The 23,695-nt window shown below is 34.6% G+C and overlaps 1 protein-coding gene across 1 annotated transcript in view; it reads right to left on the bottom strand.

The window, feature by feature from the left end:
- GNAT3 (G protein subunit alpha transducin 3) overlaps positions 1–23,695 on the bottom strand; it is a 44,164-nt gene that overhangs the window by 5,503 nt on the left and 14,966 nt on the right. The window contains exons 2-5 of the mRNA XM_010993375.3: positions 22,291–22,333; positions 18,092–18,233; positions 10,892–11,049; positions 6,442–6,570 (exon numbers count right to left, since the gene is read on the bottom strand). Coding sequence (XP_010991677.3) covers positions 6,442–6,570; positions 10,892–11,049; positions 18,092–18,233; positions 22,291–22,333 — 472 coding nt within the window. The remainder of the gene's footprint in view (positions 1–6,441; positions 6,571–10,891; positions 11,050–18,091; positions 18,234–22,290; positions 22,334–23,695) is intronic.

The following is a 23,695-nucleotide window of genomic DNA, read 5'->3' as shown; positions in this document are numbered from 1 at the left end:
TCAGTCAAATATACACACAACTAGTAAGAGATATAACTAGTAATATAACCCTTAGCACACTGTTCTCTTAACATATCTTGAAGCCTCCACTAAACATGTTTCATAGGCTTAGCTTTCTCCCCAGGAAGGGAGGACAAAGATTATTCAGGCTTAGGGCTTTTTATTCATGCTGATAAAATGGCTTCTGAAAGTCTATCTTAGATTGCGTGCTAGTAATCTTATTTTATAGCTCATTTGATGAGCAGTATTATTTTTTTTTCTGTGCACATTGACATTAGAGACATAGGTCCAGGGAACATTGAACATTTCTCTAATGCTATCTGCTCATTAGCAAATCAGACCAATAACTGGAGCTTTGCTTTTATATTGATTATCCTGGATACTATGTTAGCTCTAAGAAAAGTTACATTTTGTTTCGCTGCTGTTGTAGTAATTTATTTTTTATGCATCTCTCTTCACGTTTAGCTCTTCCTCTCAATTTAGATTTGGGGTTTATTTTAGAGGTGTAAGGTATTACAACCTATTGAAACAATTTGGAGATTCTCAAGTGAAGCATGGAAGAAATAAACACACACACACACGCGCACGCGCGCACACACACGCCATCATAACCATTCTGGGAAAAACAGTAATAGAAATCAAAGAAAAACCTGTTAACTTGCTGATTGAATATCTGGATTGGTCAAGCCTATAGGGACAATTAATGAGGTGAATGGACATGTGATGTAGCTTGAATATCCTTAGTTCCCTAATTAGTTACAGTATCCAGGACCTTAATGATATTAAATGAAACTTGGAGTACTCATTTTGGAAAGGTTTTTTGTTGTATGTATGTATGTAATACATGTTTCCTTAAGTGTGATATTTAAGTAAGGATTCTTAAATGTTAAAAGTAAAAGGGTTTAAATGCCTGCAATGTGTGATGTAACTAAAAATTGACAGACCAAGTTTTTAAGTGACAACTGAACATCAGCTATTCGTTAAACTGCCCGTGGCATTAATACAGGGCCAGCCATCAGAGGTTTATGGCTTTATATTAAGCAGTTGACTAAACAGTTGAGTTTTATGGCCCATTTTAAACAGTTGGAAACACTATTGAGTTTTATGTGTTGATATTAAACAGTTGGCTAAATATTTGCCCACAAAAGATTATTCACATTTTATATCAGAATAGATTATTATGAAATAATGAGTCTTTTATAGTGCTTGGAAAGTCACTGTATAGTCTAGGATAGCTAGAAATTAATAATGCTACTGCAGTGAATGTATTTGGGAGAGATGTCTTTGCTCATCCTATAAGCTTGTGACTTTCTTGGAAAAATAATTTCTGATAACTTCTATGTATTTGACCTCAGTAAATAAGACCTAATGTGAGTAGAAATTTATTTGAAGCTACTCTGTTAAATGGGATTTATTCAAGATACTTGACTGTATCAGAATTGGTGTAACTTTTTATTTTCTTATTGAAGTATAGTTGACATACAAAATCACAGTAGTTTCAGGTGTACAACACAGTGATTTGGCATTTATATACATTGTGAATTGATCACCACAATAAGTCTAGACATAAAGTCTTAAGATAGGTACATATGTTAGGGCCAACAGGTGGTTCTGCGTCCCCACTATACAGCCATAGCAGGATGGCCTAAGTCTTTGCCTGGTGCCGGGTTTTGAAAATAGATTAGGGCAGATACTTGCAGATAGAAGGGATATGCCCAGAGGTCATTCTGAATCTCTTAAGTGCTTGTGATTAAAAAACAAAATTACAAGGGTTGACATCCATAAGGGATCCTGGCTCTCTAAACTACCTATAATTGTTAATACCGTTATATATTTTCTACTACGTACGTGTGTGTGTAACTTAAAATGCCCACTCAATAATTTTCTAATTATTGAATAATATAATTCTTAAAGTTATTAAAGTAAATTCTATCACGAGAATAAATTAGACATCATCTTATATAGCTTAAGCATGAACCTACCTAAGTGATTGCTCTGTGAGATCTAGTAGAGAATAACAAAGCTGAGGGAATGGAGCTGCTGGATAGACAATCAGACTCACTCCTCACGTGATTCATGCCTCCACAGAAAACACAGTGCACATGATTAAACTTCAAATTCAAAACAGTTACAATTGATTGCATAACAGAGATTCGCTCCAACACGGTTGAAAATAGTTATGTTACATTTACAAACTCTGCAGCTCTCTGCTGTAATAGTTGCTGACCTCTTTTCCTTTGCTTCCATATAGTTTCATGTCTTTTCAATTCTGTTTTCTAATCGTGGAGCAATTAGGAAGAAATGACTTCTCTGTAATTGTTTGATAAATCCCTATAAATCTGTAAGCTCTTTGCTCTGAGGAATTATTTTACAAAAATAAAAGGGATCACATTTGCATTGCATTTTCCTTTTGCATAGTACTTGAACATCTGTAAAGATAATTAATTTTCCCGTTTGACAGTTGGAGTTCTGGTTTGATAAGAACTCTCAGGTAATTTCCATTAAATTAGATGATACATGAGGATGATACAGTACATTGACGTAGAGAAGTTTTTCATTTTGATGCTACTGTTTAAAATTCTGCAGTTCTCTAAATTAATATGTAAATTAAGTCTTTCATTTTAAATAGTCTTAGGATGATTTATACTATGTGAATACACGTTAAGTGCTAATGTGAGTACCTGGGCACTTACTGAAATGAAGTTGGAAGGTACATTATTTTTATAGTTCATATTTTGAAATACTAAAGAATTTTACACTACAAAAGCCCGCGTACTTTTGGAGAATCCTTTTTAGTACTTCAAAAAAAAAGTGATTTAACTGGGAGAATTTATTAACGGATTAATATATCTCAATTGCTGTGACTGAACTTAAAAATGTATTTAAATGATTTAACATAGTTCCTTAAGAAAAAAGTATAAATTGTTGTTTTTTTATGTTTTATAGTAAAATTTAAGTATTTTCAAAATTTTGTTGTTTAAATACTTTTTAGAGAAATTCCCTGCATTTTCTTTCTCACAATGTCTAATAACACACCCTCTTGAGGCAGAGAGGAAGCAAAACCTATTAAGGGAACAAAAGAGCTCAAAACCTGTTTTAGCAGATGCGAAAGAGGTAGCAATTGCATAGTATAGAACATGTTACGTCCAGGTAAGGCCTAACTGAGCTTCACAATCCAGTTCACAAACGTCTTACATTTTCGATACCATGATAGATAATTAGCAGGACCTTTCTCATTCCTTCAAAAAATCCAGCAATTTATGAAAGTAGAATAGATCACTTAAATAACTTAAAATGCTTCACAGAATTCAGTACAGATTTACAAAAGGACAGGAAAATGGTGATGTGCCCATGAGAGTCTTAGTGTTCTAATGCAAATATGTTCTATTCAAAATACAATTTTAAAAATGTATGAGTAATGATATTATTTAGTACTGAGTAAAATAGATGTTTCAGAACATGAACATGGTTTTTTGAGGTTTTGTGTGTTCATGGGCATTTGTCACGTCCCCTAGTTTCAGAAGTACAGACCTGTGAAGCACCACAGAGCCCTGACAACTGAAAGCCACCTCCCCAGGTGGCTGTCATCCTCCGCCTCCCTTCTTCTCTCTGAAGGGAATTATGAATGACCAGCAACATTGGAAGAAGCACTTACTCTACAGAAAAAGAAGGGTTACCACCCCATTGACCTTACAGCCCATCTGTGGCAAGCAGCGGAAGAAGTGTGATTTTTGAATTTAGAAAGATAATGCACTTCTAATCAAGTTTCTTGCCCTTCTCTGTATGATCTTGGGAAAACCCTTCACCTTGTTTTAGTATCCATTTCTTGACTCTTTATCCTGCATGAGGATAGCAATGGCCATCCATCATACTCCAGTGAGAGTACAAAGATAATGTTCATAGAGTGCTTGGCATGGGACATTATTCATCCAGCAAGAATTGACTGGATGCCTGTTCTTTGCAGACACTGTGATCATCACGAGAGATAGAGCTGTAAGCAGACGTGGCCCCTGCCTTCCTGGAGCTCAGAGCATACGAGACAGACACCGAAACAAAGAAAGAAGACAAAGAAGGTGATTTCACATATTGGTAAGTTTAAACAGTTTAAAGAAAAGGAGTGTGATATTTGTAAGTGTGTAATGGTACCGGCTCACATCGGCATGGCTAGAAAGAGCTGTTTGTATTTCTTCCCAACTCTCCATTTAGTGACATCATGCGGGTGGGCTGAAACTGGCTATTGTCAAGGTGTTTATACCCAGGAAAACATCAAGGGCCAAAAATCAGGCCGCACCCACCCCTGCCTCTGAGAGCCTGTCATATGCTTACCCACAATCTGCTGGGAATAGCAGTGACAAGTATAATCTGGGATGGTCAACAGATAGGATGCTCAAGGTGTCATGAGGAGATACAGTTTGGTTCGGAAACTTAACCCTTCCAGAGATCCAGGGTCAAAGCATTTCAGGCAAAGAGAATAGCAAGTACAGAGACTTTTGAGGCTCAGCATGTTCAAGGCACAGATACACAGAAAATGTAATTCATGATAGAGACTATTTCTGACAAGATACTGAATTGGTGCTGTTGTAGGGAATGACCATGGTTGTGAGCTTCTAGGTGTTCAATATGTGACATTAATTTTCAAAGCTGGCTTATGATGCAGATAATCTAGGATCCAGAAGATTCCATTAGCCGATGCAAGATAAGCTAACACCAAGTTATAACACTGCTAGGGCTTGACTTCAGCTAATCTTTACAACAACCTCGTTAGGCAAGTGAAGAAAAGGTTGCTTTATTCCTCAGCAACTGCCATGAATTAATGGGGAACCTGGAATTAGGACCTCGGTAGGGTTGGCTTCAAGGCCTGCACTCAGCTTCTAGCCTGTGTTGCAGTGAGGAATTTAGAGAGAAAGGGTAAGAGAGGAAAGGAAGTGTGCCAAGAATGCTGTGACAGACTTAGGAGGGGCAGAGGGGGAGGAGCATCTGGACTTAGGAAAACCCTGGAAACTGGATCAAAGATCAGGAATCTGGAGAAAGTCATTGCCAAAGAGGAGCTGTACCACGGTGATGACAACCTGAAGACACCCTTGGCTTACATCTGCCTAGGAGGATGTCGATCCCACCCTTGGCAGGACTTTTATCCTGGTTTGATCTTTGGCTTCTCTTACAGAAATTAACTATTTGTGGGCCTGAAATCAACAGATTTCAGAGACAGATATTGAAGAGCTTTCTTCCATAGTGACTTGAAAATATCCTGGCCACCTATGTAAGAAGTATTCTAATTAGATATTATATATCACCAATTTTAATGCTTAAAAATTAAACTTTGATCCCACTGAAACAATTTTTCCTTACAAATGGATATAAACACTTCATATAAAGTTTTTTCCATTTTTTCTACTTTTAAAAAATATTCCCATTATTGATACATGAATGACTTCATTATGTTTTTATTGACTTTTTTCATTACTAAAAGGTACATCTAGAACATTTAGTAGCATCACGTAGGTGGGCTGAAACTGCCTGTCAGGGTGTTTTTACCCAGAACATCATTAAAGGCCAAAAATCAAGCTGCACCCATCCCTGCCACTGAGAGCCTGTCATATGCTTACCCACACTCTGCTGGGAATAGCAGTGACAAGGATATTCTGGGATGGTTAATAGATAAGATGCTCAAGGCTCAATGAGGAGATAGAATTTGATTTGGAAACTTAACCCTTCCAGTGATCCAAAGTCAAAGCTTTTTTGACTTTTTTCATTACTAAAAGGTACATCTAGAATGTGGCGTTAATGTTTAATATTCTGTGTCATCCAGTCCATAGGGAAAGGTGCTTAAATGTCCAGGGACGTTTTCTAACATGAAGGGTTTCTGTTTCTTGGTATCGTAAATGAGTAATTTTGTGATAGAATTTCTAAGATGATCTTAATAATGCAACAGCAGTGAAAATAATACTCATTTTTATATTCAAACCATGCTTGTAAAATAGGTCTTGTTATTCCAGTAAATAGAATCACATTCAAATACTTCTCATCTCAATTATTTGCATTTTTTAAATTAAGGAAACAAATTAATAAGAATATTTCAAGCAGATGGGAGGGTAGGAAAGCAAAAGAAATAGGATCCCTGGCACCTGTTACTTAAATGTTATTTAAATATATTTGCTTTTTTTCCAAAGTAGGGTATCAGTTTCAAGTATGAGGAAAATAAAATCTCACTCCCATCTGCTCCAGACAGAGGCATTTTTCTTGGAGGGAAGGATGAGGCTCAGGATGAGGTCGTGTGTATAGAGCTGCAGGAAGCAATAAAGGACAGTGGTACTGAAAGTAAATGAAGCCTAGGGAGCATGCCCGAGGACCCACTGCCCTCGACCGTGGGTTTTTTCCGTGAGGAAATACTGAACCTAATGCACATGTCTGTTGATAGTTTAAAAAGACATTAGATCCTACCTGAAATGCAGATCTTTAAAGGAGAACTGAGTTTCAATGATTCCAGTAGTTTTCACTCGAGAATGCAGAACGTCTTGCTCATTTGGGACATATCCAGGAGCTGCTATTCTGTCCAAATCATTCAGGTAGCTAATTAAAAAAAATAGCATATATATTTTTAACTGTGTACTTGAAGATACCAGGATTCAGTACAAAGTGAATTTTAGTTTTGAGTTCATTAACATTATTAAACTCTAGACTGATACTTTTCCAGCTCTGCTCATCAGAATTACAAGAGCTTGGTGGCTGTGATGTGAATGTGGCAGAGAGCTGAGTGTGACACACAGCTGACTCGTGGAGCCTCTTTTAAAGGTGGCTGGGCCGATACTGCCTGAGCTTGTATTTTATGAGGCGGATGTGGTAGGTTTGCTGGTGTTTAGATAGGCATTGAGAGGAAAGCTCTCCTTATAGGACTTAGATCATCCAAAAAAATGCTACCTTGTAATGGTGGTGGCTAGACTAGTCTGGAAATGGTGTAGTTTCTATTTAGGCACTTTGAATTTTAAGAGAGTGATGGATTTTAATAACATAATTTGAAGGTGGTCGTGTTGTTTCTCCTGGATTGTATAGCTTAGGAGTCTGAACCATTTTCATTAAGTCTCATGATTATATCCAGTGAGGTCAATAATAGAAGAACGTTTTGACTTTCTTGCTTGTTCATGCTGGAATTAATTCATGAAATTGCTGACTCATGCCTGAATCAGCACTCCTGGGGACTAAAAGCTGAATTTACACATTGTAGCCACTCCTATCTCCTCTTCTCTCTCATCAGTGCATCAGTGTCTTTAACTCTTCTCCAGAGGCCATGTTTAAAATACCTATGTTTATCAGGCTCAATGCTGTCCCTTTTCTGCCTGCAGGATCTAGGGGTGGTGAGAGGCAGGAGTAAATCTGATGAAGCATATGCTCTAGAAGAGTCTGCTAGATTAGAGGAAACAAACTGTTTTAGCTTCGTCCTGCAAACCAGATCATGTCTTTAGACTAAAATGGTGTTCTATTGCTTTAAAAAAAGTCAAAACCACTTGGTCTAGACTTTTGATAATAAGGACTTAGGAACTTAGTAATATGACCATTTCTATGAAAATGTTAAAAGGTATAGCAATAGCTAGGTAAGGTTTTTATGACACGCTTAGCCATTATATTTAACAAAGTTTATACATACAGCTTAGATAGAAACATCATGATGGGTATGCATCCATTCAGGCAGACTTTGAGAGGTAGACTCAGGCTGAATGTTAATTATTATTGAGAAGTTGAATTTTTCAGGGACTAATTAGAAGAGCTGTTAGGCCTTAGCACCTGGCACAGTGCCTTAAAAACTAAATTATTTTTTCAAAATAAATTCAGCAGCAATATAGATGACTTATTCTTGGAGGATCTTTCTGTTTTTAAGCTGTGATAAGCTAAGACTTGTGAAGTACCCAAAGGGATTTTGACCAAGGACAAATAGATACTTCAGAAACACATATGTTTAATGTGAAAATTCATCAGTATGTTTTATTCAAATAAAGTTTGATTTTATTTTAAAAAGGACAAATCAAGATATCCATAGAAGAAAGTATTTGAAGATTTTTCTAGTTTATTTTTATTTACTATTTTGTGAAGCAAGGTCCTTGGTGAATTCCCTGTTGATTCAGTCTGCACATATGGTAGTTTACCATTGGTCAGTTGGTTTATGCAGGAGCCAAAACAAAACAGAAACATACCTGCCATGACAGATATTAAATTCATTTTAATGCTAGCTAAATGAATACTTTGTTAAAGACACATTTTAGTGTACTTTTATTTGCATGTTTAAATAATTTCAAGCAAACAGAAGCGTCAACAGAGTAAGAAATTTGCATTTAAAATGCTTAGTTTAATAAACAAATATAGAATTTGGGTGCTTAATCCTGTGGTCTAAAACTGAAACCAGAGGCCCTAAACACACATAGCTCAAATCACTTTAAAAATATCTGATTCTTTTTCTAATCATGTAAGAATATTTTTCCTGGTGAAGTCTGTGTTAAATCTTAAAGCATATGGAGTTTAAATCATACACTAGGCAACCCCAATCAGCAAACCATGAAGTATTAAGTAAAATCTTTCCCACTGTCATGACTCTTTTCTCCGGTTTGCTAGTACTACTTGGGGGAGGGGAGGTAACACGTTACCAGCAAACAACATTCCCTTCCCTTACACTGATCAGAACTCACCTCTTTGTTGGCCTCAACTTAAAGGATCTCTAAGTTTGAGAGGATGAAAAATATCTCACTTTCACAAAAAAAATTGATAAATAGATGAATGAATGGATGGATGGAAGGAAGGAAAGAAAGAAAGAGGGAGGAGAGGTAGAGAGGAAGGAAAAGAGAGACCATTGTCCTGTTTAATACACATGAAATAAACATGGCTATGGTATCAAGCTGATACTATATGTAATTCTACCATGTGAATATAATTTAAGTATTTGAAAAAAATTTGGATGAAAGCCATGGCCATGCAGCTATTTTCTTAGCAAGCTTTTACATAATCTTCCTTTTAAGGATCCCTAAGGGCAAAAAAAAGTTAACATTTCCATTTTTTGATTTTTATATGAAAACTTTCTTAGACACAGAGGGAGGAAATGAACTTTCCTGTTGTTATTCTACTGCCTTTTACAAATCTTTGTTAGTGGCAACATTCATAAAACGGATGCAAATAGATATTGTATAGATGTGTTTAGCTTGAAGAACAGATAAATGTTTTTAATACGAATCTATAATGTGATAGTCACAGTAAAATTTTTTTATAAAAAAATTTTTATATGTCAAAAAAGCTAACATTAAAGATTAGGAAGTCTAGAAAATATAAAAAAGTCATTTTATCTGCCCATTTTGGCTATACAATATGTAAATATTTTTGCTATCAAAGAGCAAAGAATTTGGTAAACAGAATGATAACATAATTGCAAATACATTTCTTACATAATTTTAAGGGAAATTTTGTGTAATCAATAAGGTGTATCTAAAGTTAAATATGTTAATTACAGGTATCTATCCTTCTCACCCTTCCTCCCTAGAACTTTGTGAAGCAACATTTTATGAGAATATTCCACAAGTCAGTTTCTTATTAATTGTGACTGCCTTTATCAGTGATTCATATAGAAAAGCATTGCTTTTTGTACTAAGAGTAGTATTAAGATGTGCTTATTAAGCACTTGCACACTTATAAAAACAGTTATCCAAGTTGATGTACTCATTTTCCGCTTCATCAGAGAGGCAAGAGCAGGACTTTCCTACAACATCAATATGGCCGTTGGATTTCGAAATAGAAAATGAACACGAATGAGTAATCACAAAAGACCATTGTTGTTAGGTTTTCCTAGAATTTATATAGTGTGTTTTCTCTCCATAATCCTTCCACACATCATGATTAAAAATCTGAACTATCAGGGGGATAGTATAGCTCAAAGTGCTAGAGCGCATGCTTAGTATGCACGAGATCCTGGGTTCAATCCCCAGTACTGCCTCTAAAAAAAATAAATAAATAAGCCTATTTACCTCCCTCCCCTGACCCCCCCTCAAAAAAAATCTGAACTATCATGTAAGTTTTCTTGTTCTGTCCTCACATAATCTTTCATTTGTTTAACTTTAACTTTACTTTTTTTTTTAAAGTACTACTAGCATGTTCTGTTGGGAGTCCCTCAGAAGAACTGTATCCCCTTTTACACATTCATATGCAGCACCAGAAATAGAGAATAAGTCATTAAATTATGTTTACACATGTGTGCATACATGTTTGCAGGCATATAACCATGGGATAGGTTAAGAATCACTTACTAAAATGGTTTAAATCATTTAAAAATCATTTTGATAATGAAATTATAAATATCATTACAACCTCCTAATTTCCTTAGCTAAATATTGCTAACTGGCTGGTATTAGTTGTGAAAATTATATAATCTTTCTTGAGACTCCAGAAGAATCCCACAATATACAAATGCTTTTTAAATCAATACATTACTTTCTTCTAAAATTCTGTCTCATGCTCATCAAGCCAGTGGAGCCAAAGCATGTGTCATAATTATTTTAGAAGATGATTTCAATAACTTGGATATGTGTGAAGGGAATAGCCCAAAACCTCAGTGTGCATGTCACTAGTGTGTGTTCATGCTGCACGTGGTGCCTAATGATTAAATCTTTTTAATTGGGAGAAAATATTTTCAACATATATGTCTTCTCAGACAGTTTCAAAATCAGTTATTTAAAATGCTCCAGCGGTTATTTACATCATCTTGATCTTTATTTCTCTTCAGTTACTGTTTATTTTAGTATAATCAAATGTAAAGCCGTTTACTTTCATCATTTGTGATTCCAAATGCAGAGTATATAGAGTGATAATTCTTAGATGTAAATGTTTCAACTATAGTTCCTGTCAAAAGGTATTCACTTACTAAGCTGCTGAGTCATTGAGCTGATATTCAGATGCCCTTTCAAAGCAGGCCTGAATTCCTGGGTCTCTCCACAGTCGTTTTATTATCTCAGCCAGTTCAGGTGTCATACCACCATCTTCCAGGGTATCTGCCATCGCATAAAGTTGTTGTTGGTCTTCCTACAGTGTAGCATTTGTGAGAAGGATAAAAGTGTGCTGTTATTTGGGATTACATATTATCTCCTTTTTTTTAAATAGAGCATTTCAATTTTGTGATTCTTCATTCAGTAATAATTTCATTAAACATCTGTTTAGTATGTCTAAAGGTTAACAGAACTCAAGTTCCTTATAATGGCTGACTGTCCAGAAAAGTTGTTCATTGCAAAATCCATGAAATAATATGTGGAGAAATTAGGATATTTTGGGATATGTTACTAACTTCTGAATATGATGTCCAAAGGGATGACAATATTTTGGTGTAAGTCCATTGAACTTCCATTGGACCAAAATGCTCATGTTAAAAAATGGTGAATCTGATTTAATTTGGCACATTGTCTTCCTTTGATCATGACCATGTATTTTCCAGGAAATAAAAATACCACATAAGAATCAGGGTAAACATGGAAATTAAAGCTCAATACACTAAAATTACAATTTGAAAAAGTATATTGATATACAGTATTATTTGCCATCACGTGCCTCTCTATAATCATAAAAATTAGCAATGGTAAACATTTTAATCTGCACACTGTTTTCTACCTTCTACATAGGCATTGTCACTTGTGTGCCTTTGGGGCAAATCAATAGCAGAGGGGAAGCTTCATTAAGAAAAGAAGAGAAGGGAAGGAAGGTAGGGGGAAGAAGGAATGAAAAAAAGAGGAAAAGAAAAAGCAAGCTTTGTGTTAGACCTGATGGGATATTTGGAGGTGATAAGGGCAGAAGGAAATAAAAGTTTGAGTAAATAACATAGTCCACAGTTCATTTAAACTAATAATCAAAACTGGCTTATGTCCCCCCAAAATTAGGATTAAGGATTTGGGTTTCAGAATAATTGAGTTATTGACCATGATACTAGACCAGGCAAATGAAGAAACCTGGGCTCACGTCATGGTGGTCAGACTCCGAAGTCCGTTCTCATTTTTGCCCACACTCTTTTTAGTGCATATTATTATAGCAACTTACACATTTACCACATGTAATATCTCAACAATCCTTACAACATCATCACATATAGACACTTTATTTTCTCCAGTTTACAAATGAGGAAACTAAAACTTGGAGGTAAATTTGCCAAATCAATAAAGACAATACGCATCAGAAGAAGAGTCAAACCCAAACATTTTCTGCAAAGTCAGGTAGCCACCAGTGAAGTATGTCTAATAAGAATATGATGCTCTTCTGCTACAACTTCATTTATTATTATTTTAAATCGATGACAGGCTTATTTTACCATTTTACTAAATATCTGCTCTTTATATGAAAAACTAAGGGTATCTCTGTTACTGTTAAAGAAAGTCTCCATTAAGACTAAGAACCTTATTTCATCTTTCTTCACCAACAGATTTTATGGCCAAATAAAACTGATCACATAACCAGGAGGCCAAAAATTGGAAATGGTCCAAGTGAAAGGCTTTGACCCCATTTCATTGCATCAGCACAGGGTAAACTTTAAAATCATTCTTCCCCATTAGCTGGATGTGAGAGAAAACTGCAAATTAGTGAAATATGATCTGGCCTCTCTTGCTGGCATCATCCTGTTTGCCTCCTTCCACATTCAAGTGCTCTTTAGGACAAATGATGCAATGAAACAGCTGCTCAAACATTTTTGTCCCTAAAGGGAAAATGCTACATGCCTTATAAGCCTACCTTTCCAAACCAAGCTGTTATGGTCTCTTTCATTCTTTTTAAAATTTCCCATTTTTAATTTAAATACACTTTATTTGTATAGATGTCATGAATATAGTCTCACCTTGAACATTTAAATGTCGTAAAGGCCTCTTTGATCATCACTTACAGTTACCTTCCCCAAGGGCAAGCCATCCTGTCAGTTTGGTTTTTATCTTTTGAGACCTTGTATTTTTTGGTGTACTGCATGAGTAGGTGGAGTTGATGGTGGTGATTTTCAAACCAGGGTGTACATTGTAAACATGTGGGTTGCTTTTTAAAAATATTGATACCAGGGCCCTATCCCAAAGGAAGTGAGTTAGAATCTCTGGGTGTCAGATTCTGCAAAGGTATTTTTAAAAATTTCCCAGGTGACTCAAATGTGCAGCCTAAGTTGAGAATCCCTGGCAACACACTGTTTTTTTTTTTTTAAACTGTAAATAATGTCTTATTGGACATACTACAATTCAATGCTTGAAGTCCTTCTACAGTTATCAAAGGGCTGATGGTCATGTAAGGAGTCAAATTTTATGTGTTTAAGGGATTGGCCCATCAATCAAATTTGAATCAAATTTGAATTTTTGAAATACATCCCACTGAAACAGCTAGTATGAAAAGTTCTACAAAACAGCCACATTGATTGAACAGTGAACTCTTACTGATTATCTTACTCCCATATTTAAAAATAAAACTCCAGTAACTTCTCACCAGAACTGTTCTTGGATTGTTCCTTGAACTCACCAAGCCTACATTTCAGAGCATTTGAATGGCTGATCCCTCCACATCTTTCCTTTGAACTTTCGTTCCTACTTCACTCACTTCTCTTCCCAAATAATACCTCCTCAAGGATGCCGTCCCCACCACCCTTTCTTTCATTCTTTCATCACTTGCTAGACCTTTGACCTCCTTGATTTTTCTTCATAGCTCTTTATTACTACCTATATAGTGCATAGTTCTTTATATCTTTTATATTAGACTATAAACATAGGAAGACAGAGATCTTGTTTTGTTTATTTCTATATCCTTAAAACTAAGAGCAGAACCTGTAACATAGTACATCTCTGAAGTATTGTTGAATGAACGATTCAGTGAAATAAATATGCTAATTAGCTCAGACCTCATGTTCAAGAGAAACTTTAAGGCATGTCTAATAATTTTCCAAGATTATCAGATGATTCCAATGGTGTTTGAGTGGTGTCCTAAGGAAATTTTATTTCCATGTGATGTGTTTGGAAACGCTTGGGAATTAAGATGGTTCTAGAATGGCTTATTCTCTTAAGGTTGCATCGTTCTAGAATTGAGTTGCATAAAAGGCAAAATATATATTCCTTCCAGAAGTTATCCAGACTTTCCTCATCAATATTAGTGACATAAGATAATCCTAAAACCTTGTAGAACTCATTCTGAATCCTAGAATCATATTTCCAAAGATTGCAAAAATATATATATATCAAAGGAAGGAAAGGCGATCATAACCTAGTAATTTCCAGAAATGCCAGGTTTAAAATGACAAATTTTGTTAACTACAGGATTTTCGGCACCTTTGATTACAAATATTGTTGGTGAATTTCCAAGAAGTTGATAATAGTATACATATATCCCAAACTTGATTACAGAACTTCTATCATAGAACATCCTGGGAAATCAGAGTTCTTTAGTTCAAATTGTAGGATTCACTTTGTATGGTGCTATGCCAGAGACAGTCACAACACCCAAAATGTGTGAATAAGTGTTACCATTTTCAGCCTTCTTTTATGTTCTAGTGAATGTTTTAGGTATTCTAAAATAGAATATAGTAATATTCAGAAAGATTAAGTAGAAATTTACTAAATGCCTTCATAATTTCCTCTTCTTGTTTCTTCAACTTTACTGTTTAAAAGTTTTATATTTAAGAAAAATTTTTAGAACATTTATTTTAATTTTTCTACAACTTATTTTTAGTTTTATATTTTTTAAATTAGTCTATCAAACATTAAACCAAAATGAATGAGAACAATCCCCCTTCAACTATAGATTCTCTGTATCTCATACTTCTCAGCTCTAGTTCTTAAACTCTGTTCTCATATCTTTTTATTTCTCAAAACCCTTCATTGGATTCTGAATTCATAGTTCTTTGGTACCCTTTCCCATGATCTCTGTATTATTAAATCCATTAGATTCTCTAAAATATACTTCTTTCTTGACCTTTCAAGACCTTTCAACTTAGATCACTTCCCTTTGGAACACTTCTCTCAAATTCTGTGATTTTGCATTCTTCTGGTTTTCCTCTTATTATTTCCATCCTTTTCTCCAAAGTTTTCTATCCCTCTCAAATGACCAGAAAAGTCAGAGTTTTTCAATACTGTTAACTTAACTCTCTGTTTTCCTTAATGGCCCTGTCTTCATCTAAGCACTTGACCTCTTCCATCCCACCCACTTCCTTACTGTACAATATATGCCATAAGGTACTGATCTGCCAAAAATACTGAAATTTAAAATTTAACTGAAATATCTCCTGTGAACTTCAAATGAACCTTCTCAACTGTTGATAGCGTGTGGATAGCTCACAGAAGTACAAACTCAACATTTCTGAAGGGAAACTTACTAGTTCTGCTCCTTCCTCACTAGTGATAGTCTTCCATTTCTCAGTGATTGCCTCTACAGATGAGGAAGATTTAGCTCCACATCCAGCTGTGCCACCCTTTTGAAATAGCTAATGCTTTATAATTACTTGTTCAACATCAGTCTTCTCTGAAGGGCAAATAATCCCTCTCATTTACTGCTGATTCCTCAGTATATTCTCAGAGTCCAGTCACATGTCTGCCATATATATATTAGTTTTATGAAAAATAACCTTTTCAAGTGATTTTGGGCATGTAAACTTCAAAACATAAATGTTAATGAGCCTACATTCAACGTGGTTATTCAAAAGTAATAATACCTAATATTTACCAGGAGCTTACGTCTTTCAATATTTTGTGTTTATGTGGATTTTTTTTTTTGCAGTCTCTTGTAATAGTCACTGTAATTTAATGAGGAAAGCACTAACATTTTGTGGATGAAAAAACTGAAACTTAGAGAGGTTAAGTAACTGGTCCAAACTTACAGCATTAGTGACCAATAAAGCACATACACATTTTCTGTTAGGACTCTTTCTCTCTTTGAATGGCCGTCTGTGTGATGCTGTACAAACAGTTATGTAAAAATATATAAACTGTGTAAATGAATCCATTAAAAACTAAATTGAAAGCCATTGGACTCTGAAAGCCACACATAAGTAATGTGTGTAGCAATTAATCTGTTGAATAAGCAGTTTAAGCCAGGTAGACAATGTATTAATCCTAAAATCAAATATGAAGAATGTGATTGAAACTGCTATAATCTGCATTAATTGAAATTAAAATAAGAGCTAAATAGTCCCTGACCACTGTGATGTTGATACTTGAGGACACAGGTATTCCTCGGAAGTTATGTCGCTTGCTTAGTGCTTCTTAAGTTACTCTGTGTACACCATTTAACGTACAGTCTGAATAAGTGACATTTAGTTGTATTTTTCAGTTAGCATAATGGCAGCAGTGTACAGTCTGTTTTCATTCTACCTGCATGCCAGATTGTTAAGACTCTTAATCGACAAATTTCTGGTCTTTAGTGATGACTGGCATCACTGATTTGCAAACATTGCGCTGCATGATGCACAAAATACATTTAAATAAGTAGCAGTAGGCAGAGTTGCAATGCAAATACAGACTATTACACATGCAAATTCAAACTTTGCTAAATAATCCTCAGAGGAATGCAGAAGGAAACCTGTTTCAGGAACAATTGTTCCTTGAAAGAAAGAAAATAAGAGAAATATTCCTAATTTTCAAAAGTAATTTTACATAAACCCTTGCATAGGGCAAAGCACTATATTAGAAGTCAGAAGAAGTGGATTTTGCCCTAAACTCTAGCTGTTTAATGGAGGCAAAATCTAATCCTCCATTTTTCACATGTTTATATAAGGGGGTTATTCTAGATTATCTCTTAAGGGCCAGTTCAAAATTCTAGGTTCTTAGGAAAAGCCAGGATCAGAGCGGTAACTGAACTACTCTTAAACAAAAATATGGACGCTAAGTCATAGAATGATAAAGGTCAAAAGGATATTAGAGTTCAATTCTTGCAAATTCCTTTTTTACATGTGAGAGGGTAACCGTAACATGGAGAATTAGTGGACTTTGCAGAGCCAAGTTTTGGGGAAGCTAACAATGCGAGAGCCCAGCAGAACTCCTTACTCTGCTTTACAAACTGTCTGCCCTAAAGACATACTAGCATTTCCATGTTCTTTGCTGGCAAGTGGCGGAATCAAAGGGAATTTAGCAACATGAAAAAGATATTTTTCTTTTCATCCTAATGGCTTCTGATGGTCATCCACTGGGGCTAATCATAAATTCCTGGTGGGGTAAAGTACAAATATCACCTTCTTCTCTATATGTACTCTACTGTTCACCTCTGTTTTTATGCTTAGTATAGCAAAGAATCTAAGAATTACTTTGAGAACAGTTCAATTCACATCATCCATAGGCAACCAGCTGCTCCTGGAGGGGACAAAGGGAAATGGGTGAGTTCTTTCTAGGGATAGTATACTCCTTTTGGGGTATGGTTAACTATCGTTCTTTGCATAGTACGACAGGTTTTATTTGCCAACTAAAGTAGTTTTACAGGTTTGCACATAAATTGTTTCAAAGTAAGTGGATTTTTAATGTATTTTAACATAAAACAATTATATTACAGAATATAAAATAGATGAAAAACGAAACTATTTAGATGCTACCTTATAAACAAACTATGACTATTTGTGTCATATAGTATACAAATGTTTTATTTAATCACACAATTTTAAATTATTTTTAAAAAATTAACTTTACAAAATAATCATTTCCCTGTGCCACACAGTCTTTGTAATTATCGTTGAACATGAATGATAATTGTAGTGTTATTGTTAAAAAAAAAAAGCCTCCATGAAATGGCTCATAGTTAACTAAGAAAATAAATGTAGATATCGCAGTTGATTTTATGAATGAAACTCTTTTGTATTTAGCAAACAAAAATATTTTTCTCTAACATAGTGTATTTAATATTAGGATTGAGTCCTAGGAAAGTAGTTCATGTTAAATAAGTTTATAGCACACAGACAAAAAGAAAAGTTTCATTTAAAGGAAAATAGGAAATCTGACACTGAACAGAATTAATGTTTCCAAAAGTCATATTTCAGATTCTTAAATTTTTGGTGTAGATTAATACTACAAATTTACTAAGTCCCACTGTTTGGTGGTTCAGACTCCATTGTAGGGCCTACAGCTGTCATTATTTGCATACTTACTGCACTTCTGGGATTTACATAATCAATCCCAAGGGTTGCCATGGCTTTCACAATAGCTAGGATGGATTGCAATGTATTACTGTAAATTATTGCTTTGAACTCCATGCATTCTTGTTCACTGTAACCGTTTTTATGGATGATCCTGTAATTTAAACACGAAAAGCTTTTGTGAGTTGAACAATTGATTTTTTTTAATAATACTAAAACACATCAATAATAACTTGCTTGAATAAAATTACAATATGTAATTGTTAGAAAAGGAAGAATTTTGTCCATATGTATAAACTAAATCTGAACAATTTTACAGCTTTGGATTTTTATTTTCATTGGGGTTTAATGCATATTTTCTTTCTGATCTCCTAACGCTGAATACAATGAGGATTTAGGATTTGCTCTAGATAAATCCGTGTAAAATGGGTAATTCATGAGCTTTTTACTTAGCAAGGTTATTTCTTTTCAAGAGAAAGATTCCCAGATTCCTTGGACAAAGATATATACAGAGTTCTGAAGCATTTTGTAGTGTTTACAACATGATGTCTAGAGGATGTGAAGTAATTTAGTGTAACATGGACATCTTTTCCTATCACTTAAGACACAGGAAAATAGGAGTGCCTGCTTTCTATTTATAACAGTAACAAAGACATCTTTTTTTTTTTTTCAATGTAGGTAATTGCCCTCTGTTAAGTCCCTTGTTGCTTTTCCACATGTGTACGTGCCACGGAGTTCTCAGAGTTGAAAGTGCCTAGACATTTAACTTGGCTGAACTTTTCATTACCTTCCACTCATTCAATCAGAATGCAACGTTTTACTAATAGTTTTGGAATACGCAGCTATTAAAAGCTAAAGTCTTTGTATATGCTGATCACTTCATTGCATAATATGTTCTTAATCCTTTCTGGTTTTTTTCTTATTGTTTTTAAAAGTGGTGTGTGTTCATTAGTCATCATTTAGAATACATATGACTAAAGATTTGTGTTATATCCATGTACACAGAGGCTCTAGCACAAGGGGAAAAAGAACACAAATGCCTTCCAAGATACTAAAGCCTTTAAATACAAGGACTTTCAGTGAAATGAGTAAAGGCAGTACCTGTATTTATTATTTATTGTTTTTGATATTTGATTGCCAGTAATTGCTCTATTTCTGCTTCAACCATGGCGCTAAGCTATACTGCATCCCTAGTATGCTAGTCTATACAACTGCAAAAGTTCAGCATTTCTGAAGCAGAGAGTAGGAAGGGGGAAACTATGAGGCATTAAGATGAAGAGATAAGCAAGAGCTGAACAACTCTGAAGTGTCTTATTTACCATGTCAAAGAGTTTGATCTTGACAGTATAGGTGAAGAGTTCAATTTAGGAAAGAGAGAAACCATATTTTTAGAGATCAGTTGGTTGCAGTGTGGATAATGCAGTGGAACAAAGAGGGAGGAGATGGAAAGTACACAGCAAGATTAGTATTATTAGTCCAGGTCAGAAATGCTGAGTTTTTTAACTACAGCAGTGACAATCGGGTTAAGTGACATGCTTGCAAACATAACTTGTGTAGTTGTGGCATAACTTGGTTAGAGAGTGAGGGATCAGTATAACTACACTTAGTTGTATTCCTTTAGAGCCTGGTTTGCTGTAATTTATTTTAGGGGAACAGAGGCCAGATGGGGAGATAAGTTTAATGTTTATTCTGATTTAGGCGTCTCCTTGGAATATAGAGATGTATCTGCTTCTCTAGTTTAGACAAAGGGTATGAGTTGGAAAGAAATATTCTGGGACAGTCCACTTGAAGATGATGGTAAAAATCACTGGACTTCAGTGATTTTCATTTGATGAAGGTATAGAGGAGGCAGAGAAGAGGACCTGGTGCATTAGAGACACCAACATTTAAGATACAGTCAAAAACTGAGAGTACAGCAGGCAGAATTAGGTAGTAAATTGGGAAAGAGAGTTATGGTAAAAGCCAAGCTAAAGTTTTGGGAGAGAAAAACTCAATGGAGTCAAAGGGAATTAAAATAAGGACTCATGAACACTTCATAAAAAATGGGAGGAGATTATAACTGGACAATTTCTGTGATACACCAGAGGCAACAGTGATAGAAATGGTTGAAGAGTAAGTGGAAGGAGTTCAAGAGAGCTAGTGTCAACCTGTCTTTACAGAGACTCTACTGAGAAAAGGAAAGAGGAATGGGGCAGAATGGGAGATTGATTCTTTTTTAATAACAGAAGTAGTACTTGCTTATTGTAGACAATGTGAAAAGCACAGCAATATTCAAAACATAGGTGTAATGTCACTTTAAGTCCTACTACTGACAGCAAATTGTTTCAACATTGGCTATATATTCTTCCATTAAAAAATTATTTAATCACAGTTGGGATAAATTTATTCATGCAATTTTGTATCTTGGTTTTTCAGTTAACGTAAGTATATTTTTATTAAAACATTCTCATATACATGTAACTTGTAATGAATGCAAAAGATTGCAGTTAAAGGGTAAATAGTCCCACAATTTCATAACCTATTTGCTTGTGTTTTATTTCAATTTAGGTTATTTTATTCTGTCTCATTTTAATATTTTGTATAAGGCTGATGTAAATCTCTTTGTACATAAATTTCCATATTTCAGTTATTTTATTTTATATATTTTAACATTTATATTTGTTATTAAAATGATCAGAAATGTATTTAGAAGATCAATAATTATTTTCCCAGTTTTCTTTGTATATTGCAAAAATTCTTTCTGTAAAGTTGCTATAGCATATACTTTTATAAGCAGTAGTGAGAAATACTCATTTCTCAAATCTTCACCCTTATCAGGTTATATTATCTTAAAACTGTTGTTTGCTAAGATTAAAAATAGCTCATTGTGACATTAATTTTTATTTATTTTATGTTAGTGAGGATAAACTAAAATATATATATTTAATAGCTATTTGAATTTTTTATTTTGTGAACTGTCTCTCCATAGTCTTTTCCCATGTCTATATATTGGGCAGCTTATTGTTTTTCTTAATAATCTACTTTACTTATTAGTCATTTGTCTATAATATTTATTACAGATTTTTTTCTAGTTTCCTATTTTTTTTTAAGTTTTAATATTTATCTGACCAAATTATTGGTCTTTTATTTTTCTGCGTTTAACCTCAGAGAGAATGGAGAGGTAAAAAGGGTAAGAGGGGCCTGAAGGAAAGCACAGGTGAACACAGAGGCAATGTTAAAAGGGAATGCAAGATGCCTCAGGGGCAAGGATTGAGCGAAGAACCTGAAAGCAGTGTGATCAGGCACCATGATAAAGAAGTCCTGTTCTTCAGAGACAGGAAGAAAGGTCAAAAATTTATTGCAGATACAGGTGACCGGAGACTTCAAAAGAGGGACTTAAAAATTGGTTGTTATGGAACCTACATGACATTATTACCCAGGGAAAAGAAAACAATTTATTTAAATTATAAATAGACAGTTTCACCCTTATTCCTTCATAGAGTATGTTCCAAACAACAAGATCCTCAAACATAATGAAAAATAAGCTCAAAAATTATTATCTTCCTCTCCTGTAGTGATAATGTATATTTAAAATTCTTAATAATTTAAATTTAAAATTCTCCAGCAGTGACAGAACCATGAAGTTTCATATATTCAACTCCACTTATCAGTGCCATTTTACTCATTGAGGCATGGCATTCTTGAATTACAGCATTTTTTTGTATTCATAATGTACTCAATAAAAAATTCAGGTCTACCATTTTATTATAAAGAGAAAAAAAAGTAGGGAAAATAAATTCAAAAATAAATTGAAGTCCATGATGGTAATAACTTTAAACATATGTTTTATTCTTAGGTAGGCAAAATGCCAAGTACATTAAAAATACTGTTTCCTCTTATATTCAAATAGATCATTAATTGATATATTTTGAAATGTTTATGGCTTTTGCTCACAATATTAAGGCACTAGATCATACCCATATTAATATATTTAAAACATAATTGCTTTTAGCATTCATCTTGTTCAGAGGTAAAATTTAAAAGAAAAATGGAAATTATAATATTATTCATCTGTTATGCTTTCTGCTAAAGGGTAGGAGGAATATTTGTGACAACCTTGCCACTACCTGTGATTTAGAGACAATCAGATTTTCCAAAAGTATTTCTCTTAAGAGTTGTCAAACACGTGGACAGACATCAAATATTAAACATTTAAGATAGGATGTACCTACTTCATTTGTTTCACAATGGTGCTTTTTCCAGATTCTCCTGCTCCTGCAACAGGAAGGTGGGAGTCTTATCAACTAATACACCAAATTTATATAGATATTAAAACCTGTGACTATCACTTTCTCACGGGTAAATCCTTAACAGACACCTCTCCTATGTAATGAAGGAGAGCAATCTGTCAAGCCTAGAAAGGTAGCCAGCTGTCTACCTTCCAAAATAGTACCAACCCCCTTCTTTTGACACTGGCTCCAGATATAGGTCTGGCTCCAAGGCAGTGTATCTTCTGAAGCAAGATGTGTATACCATCAGAAAAATTTCTGTTGTTGCATTTGGATATAATTTGGAAAGCTGTTATCTCCTGGGTTTGCAGCCCTCCCCTCAAGTGTTCCCAACTTTATAGTCTCCAGATCACCTTCATTCTCCCAGAATATCTCCTCGTATATCTTATTTGATTAAATAGCAAGGAAAAGAAAAAACCAATAGAAACAACAATATTTTATCTCTAGAACTGTTCAAAGCCTATTCTGATTGAAGGACTGGCTCTTGTCTTTATCCATATTTACCTTGTTACTTAGGTATTTTCTCTTCTGTTTAAACATAGGAAACCTGCTAATAATACTAAGCAAACCTTAAGATCCTATGGGATAATAGTGATATGGGAGTGTCTCAAAATGGATTACACATTCTGGGGTAGGGACGGGGTGATAGTATATCATAGACAACCAATTGCGTTTATCTGTAACATTTATTTAGTTGACAATACACAATATACAACTGTATTCTACTATGGTTGGCAAACATGTAAAAGTATACAAAATTTACATGATTAAAAAAATTTAAAACATGAACCTTTAGTGAAAAAAATCAGTGATTGTTTCAGGCTATGTCTCAAGGCCTTTTGAGTGTATTTGAGTCTCCTTTACCCTTAAGGAATATTTATTTTGGAAATGAAAACCGAGAAATACTGAAAGTGTGATGACCTAGATTTGAGGGTTTGACTCTGCACCTGTGTGTGAGTGTGTGTGTGTGACATCTCTTCAGTAAATCCTTTAACCTCTTAGTTTCCTCATTTTTAAACTGAAATTACTTACCTCAAGATTATTAGAAGACTGTAATGACATAATATACATGATGTTATCTGAGAATCCAAGGATGTAAGAAATGTTGCAGAGTTTTGTGAAGAGAACAGTCTAGAGATACTGTCCATATATTAAACAAATGATGTAGGAGCAACCAAATGTCCATGTGGAAAAAGAACACTGACTCTTAAATGACAACAAACCAAAATTAATTTGAAGTGATGTGTAAGGATAAATGCAGTGGGACTCAGGAGAAGTCATATAAGGATGTTTATAATGACAAATAGAATAAAAATGGCTGCTATGTGAAACGAGACTATAAGTGAAT

Source organism: Camelus dromedarius, chromosome 7 (genome assembly GCF_036321535.1).
Source record: "Camelus dromedarius isolate mCamDro1 chromosome 7, mCamDro1.pat, whole genome shotgun sequence".
Classification (NCBI taxonomy): domain Eukaryota; kingdom Metazoa; phylum Chordata; class Mammalia; order Artiodactyla; family Camelidae; genus Camelus; species Camelus dromedarius.
Note: the sequence above shows the minus strand (reverse complement) of the source record. Positions and strands in the feature narration are given on the sequence as shown.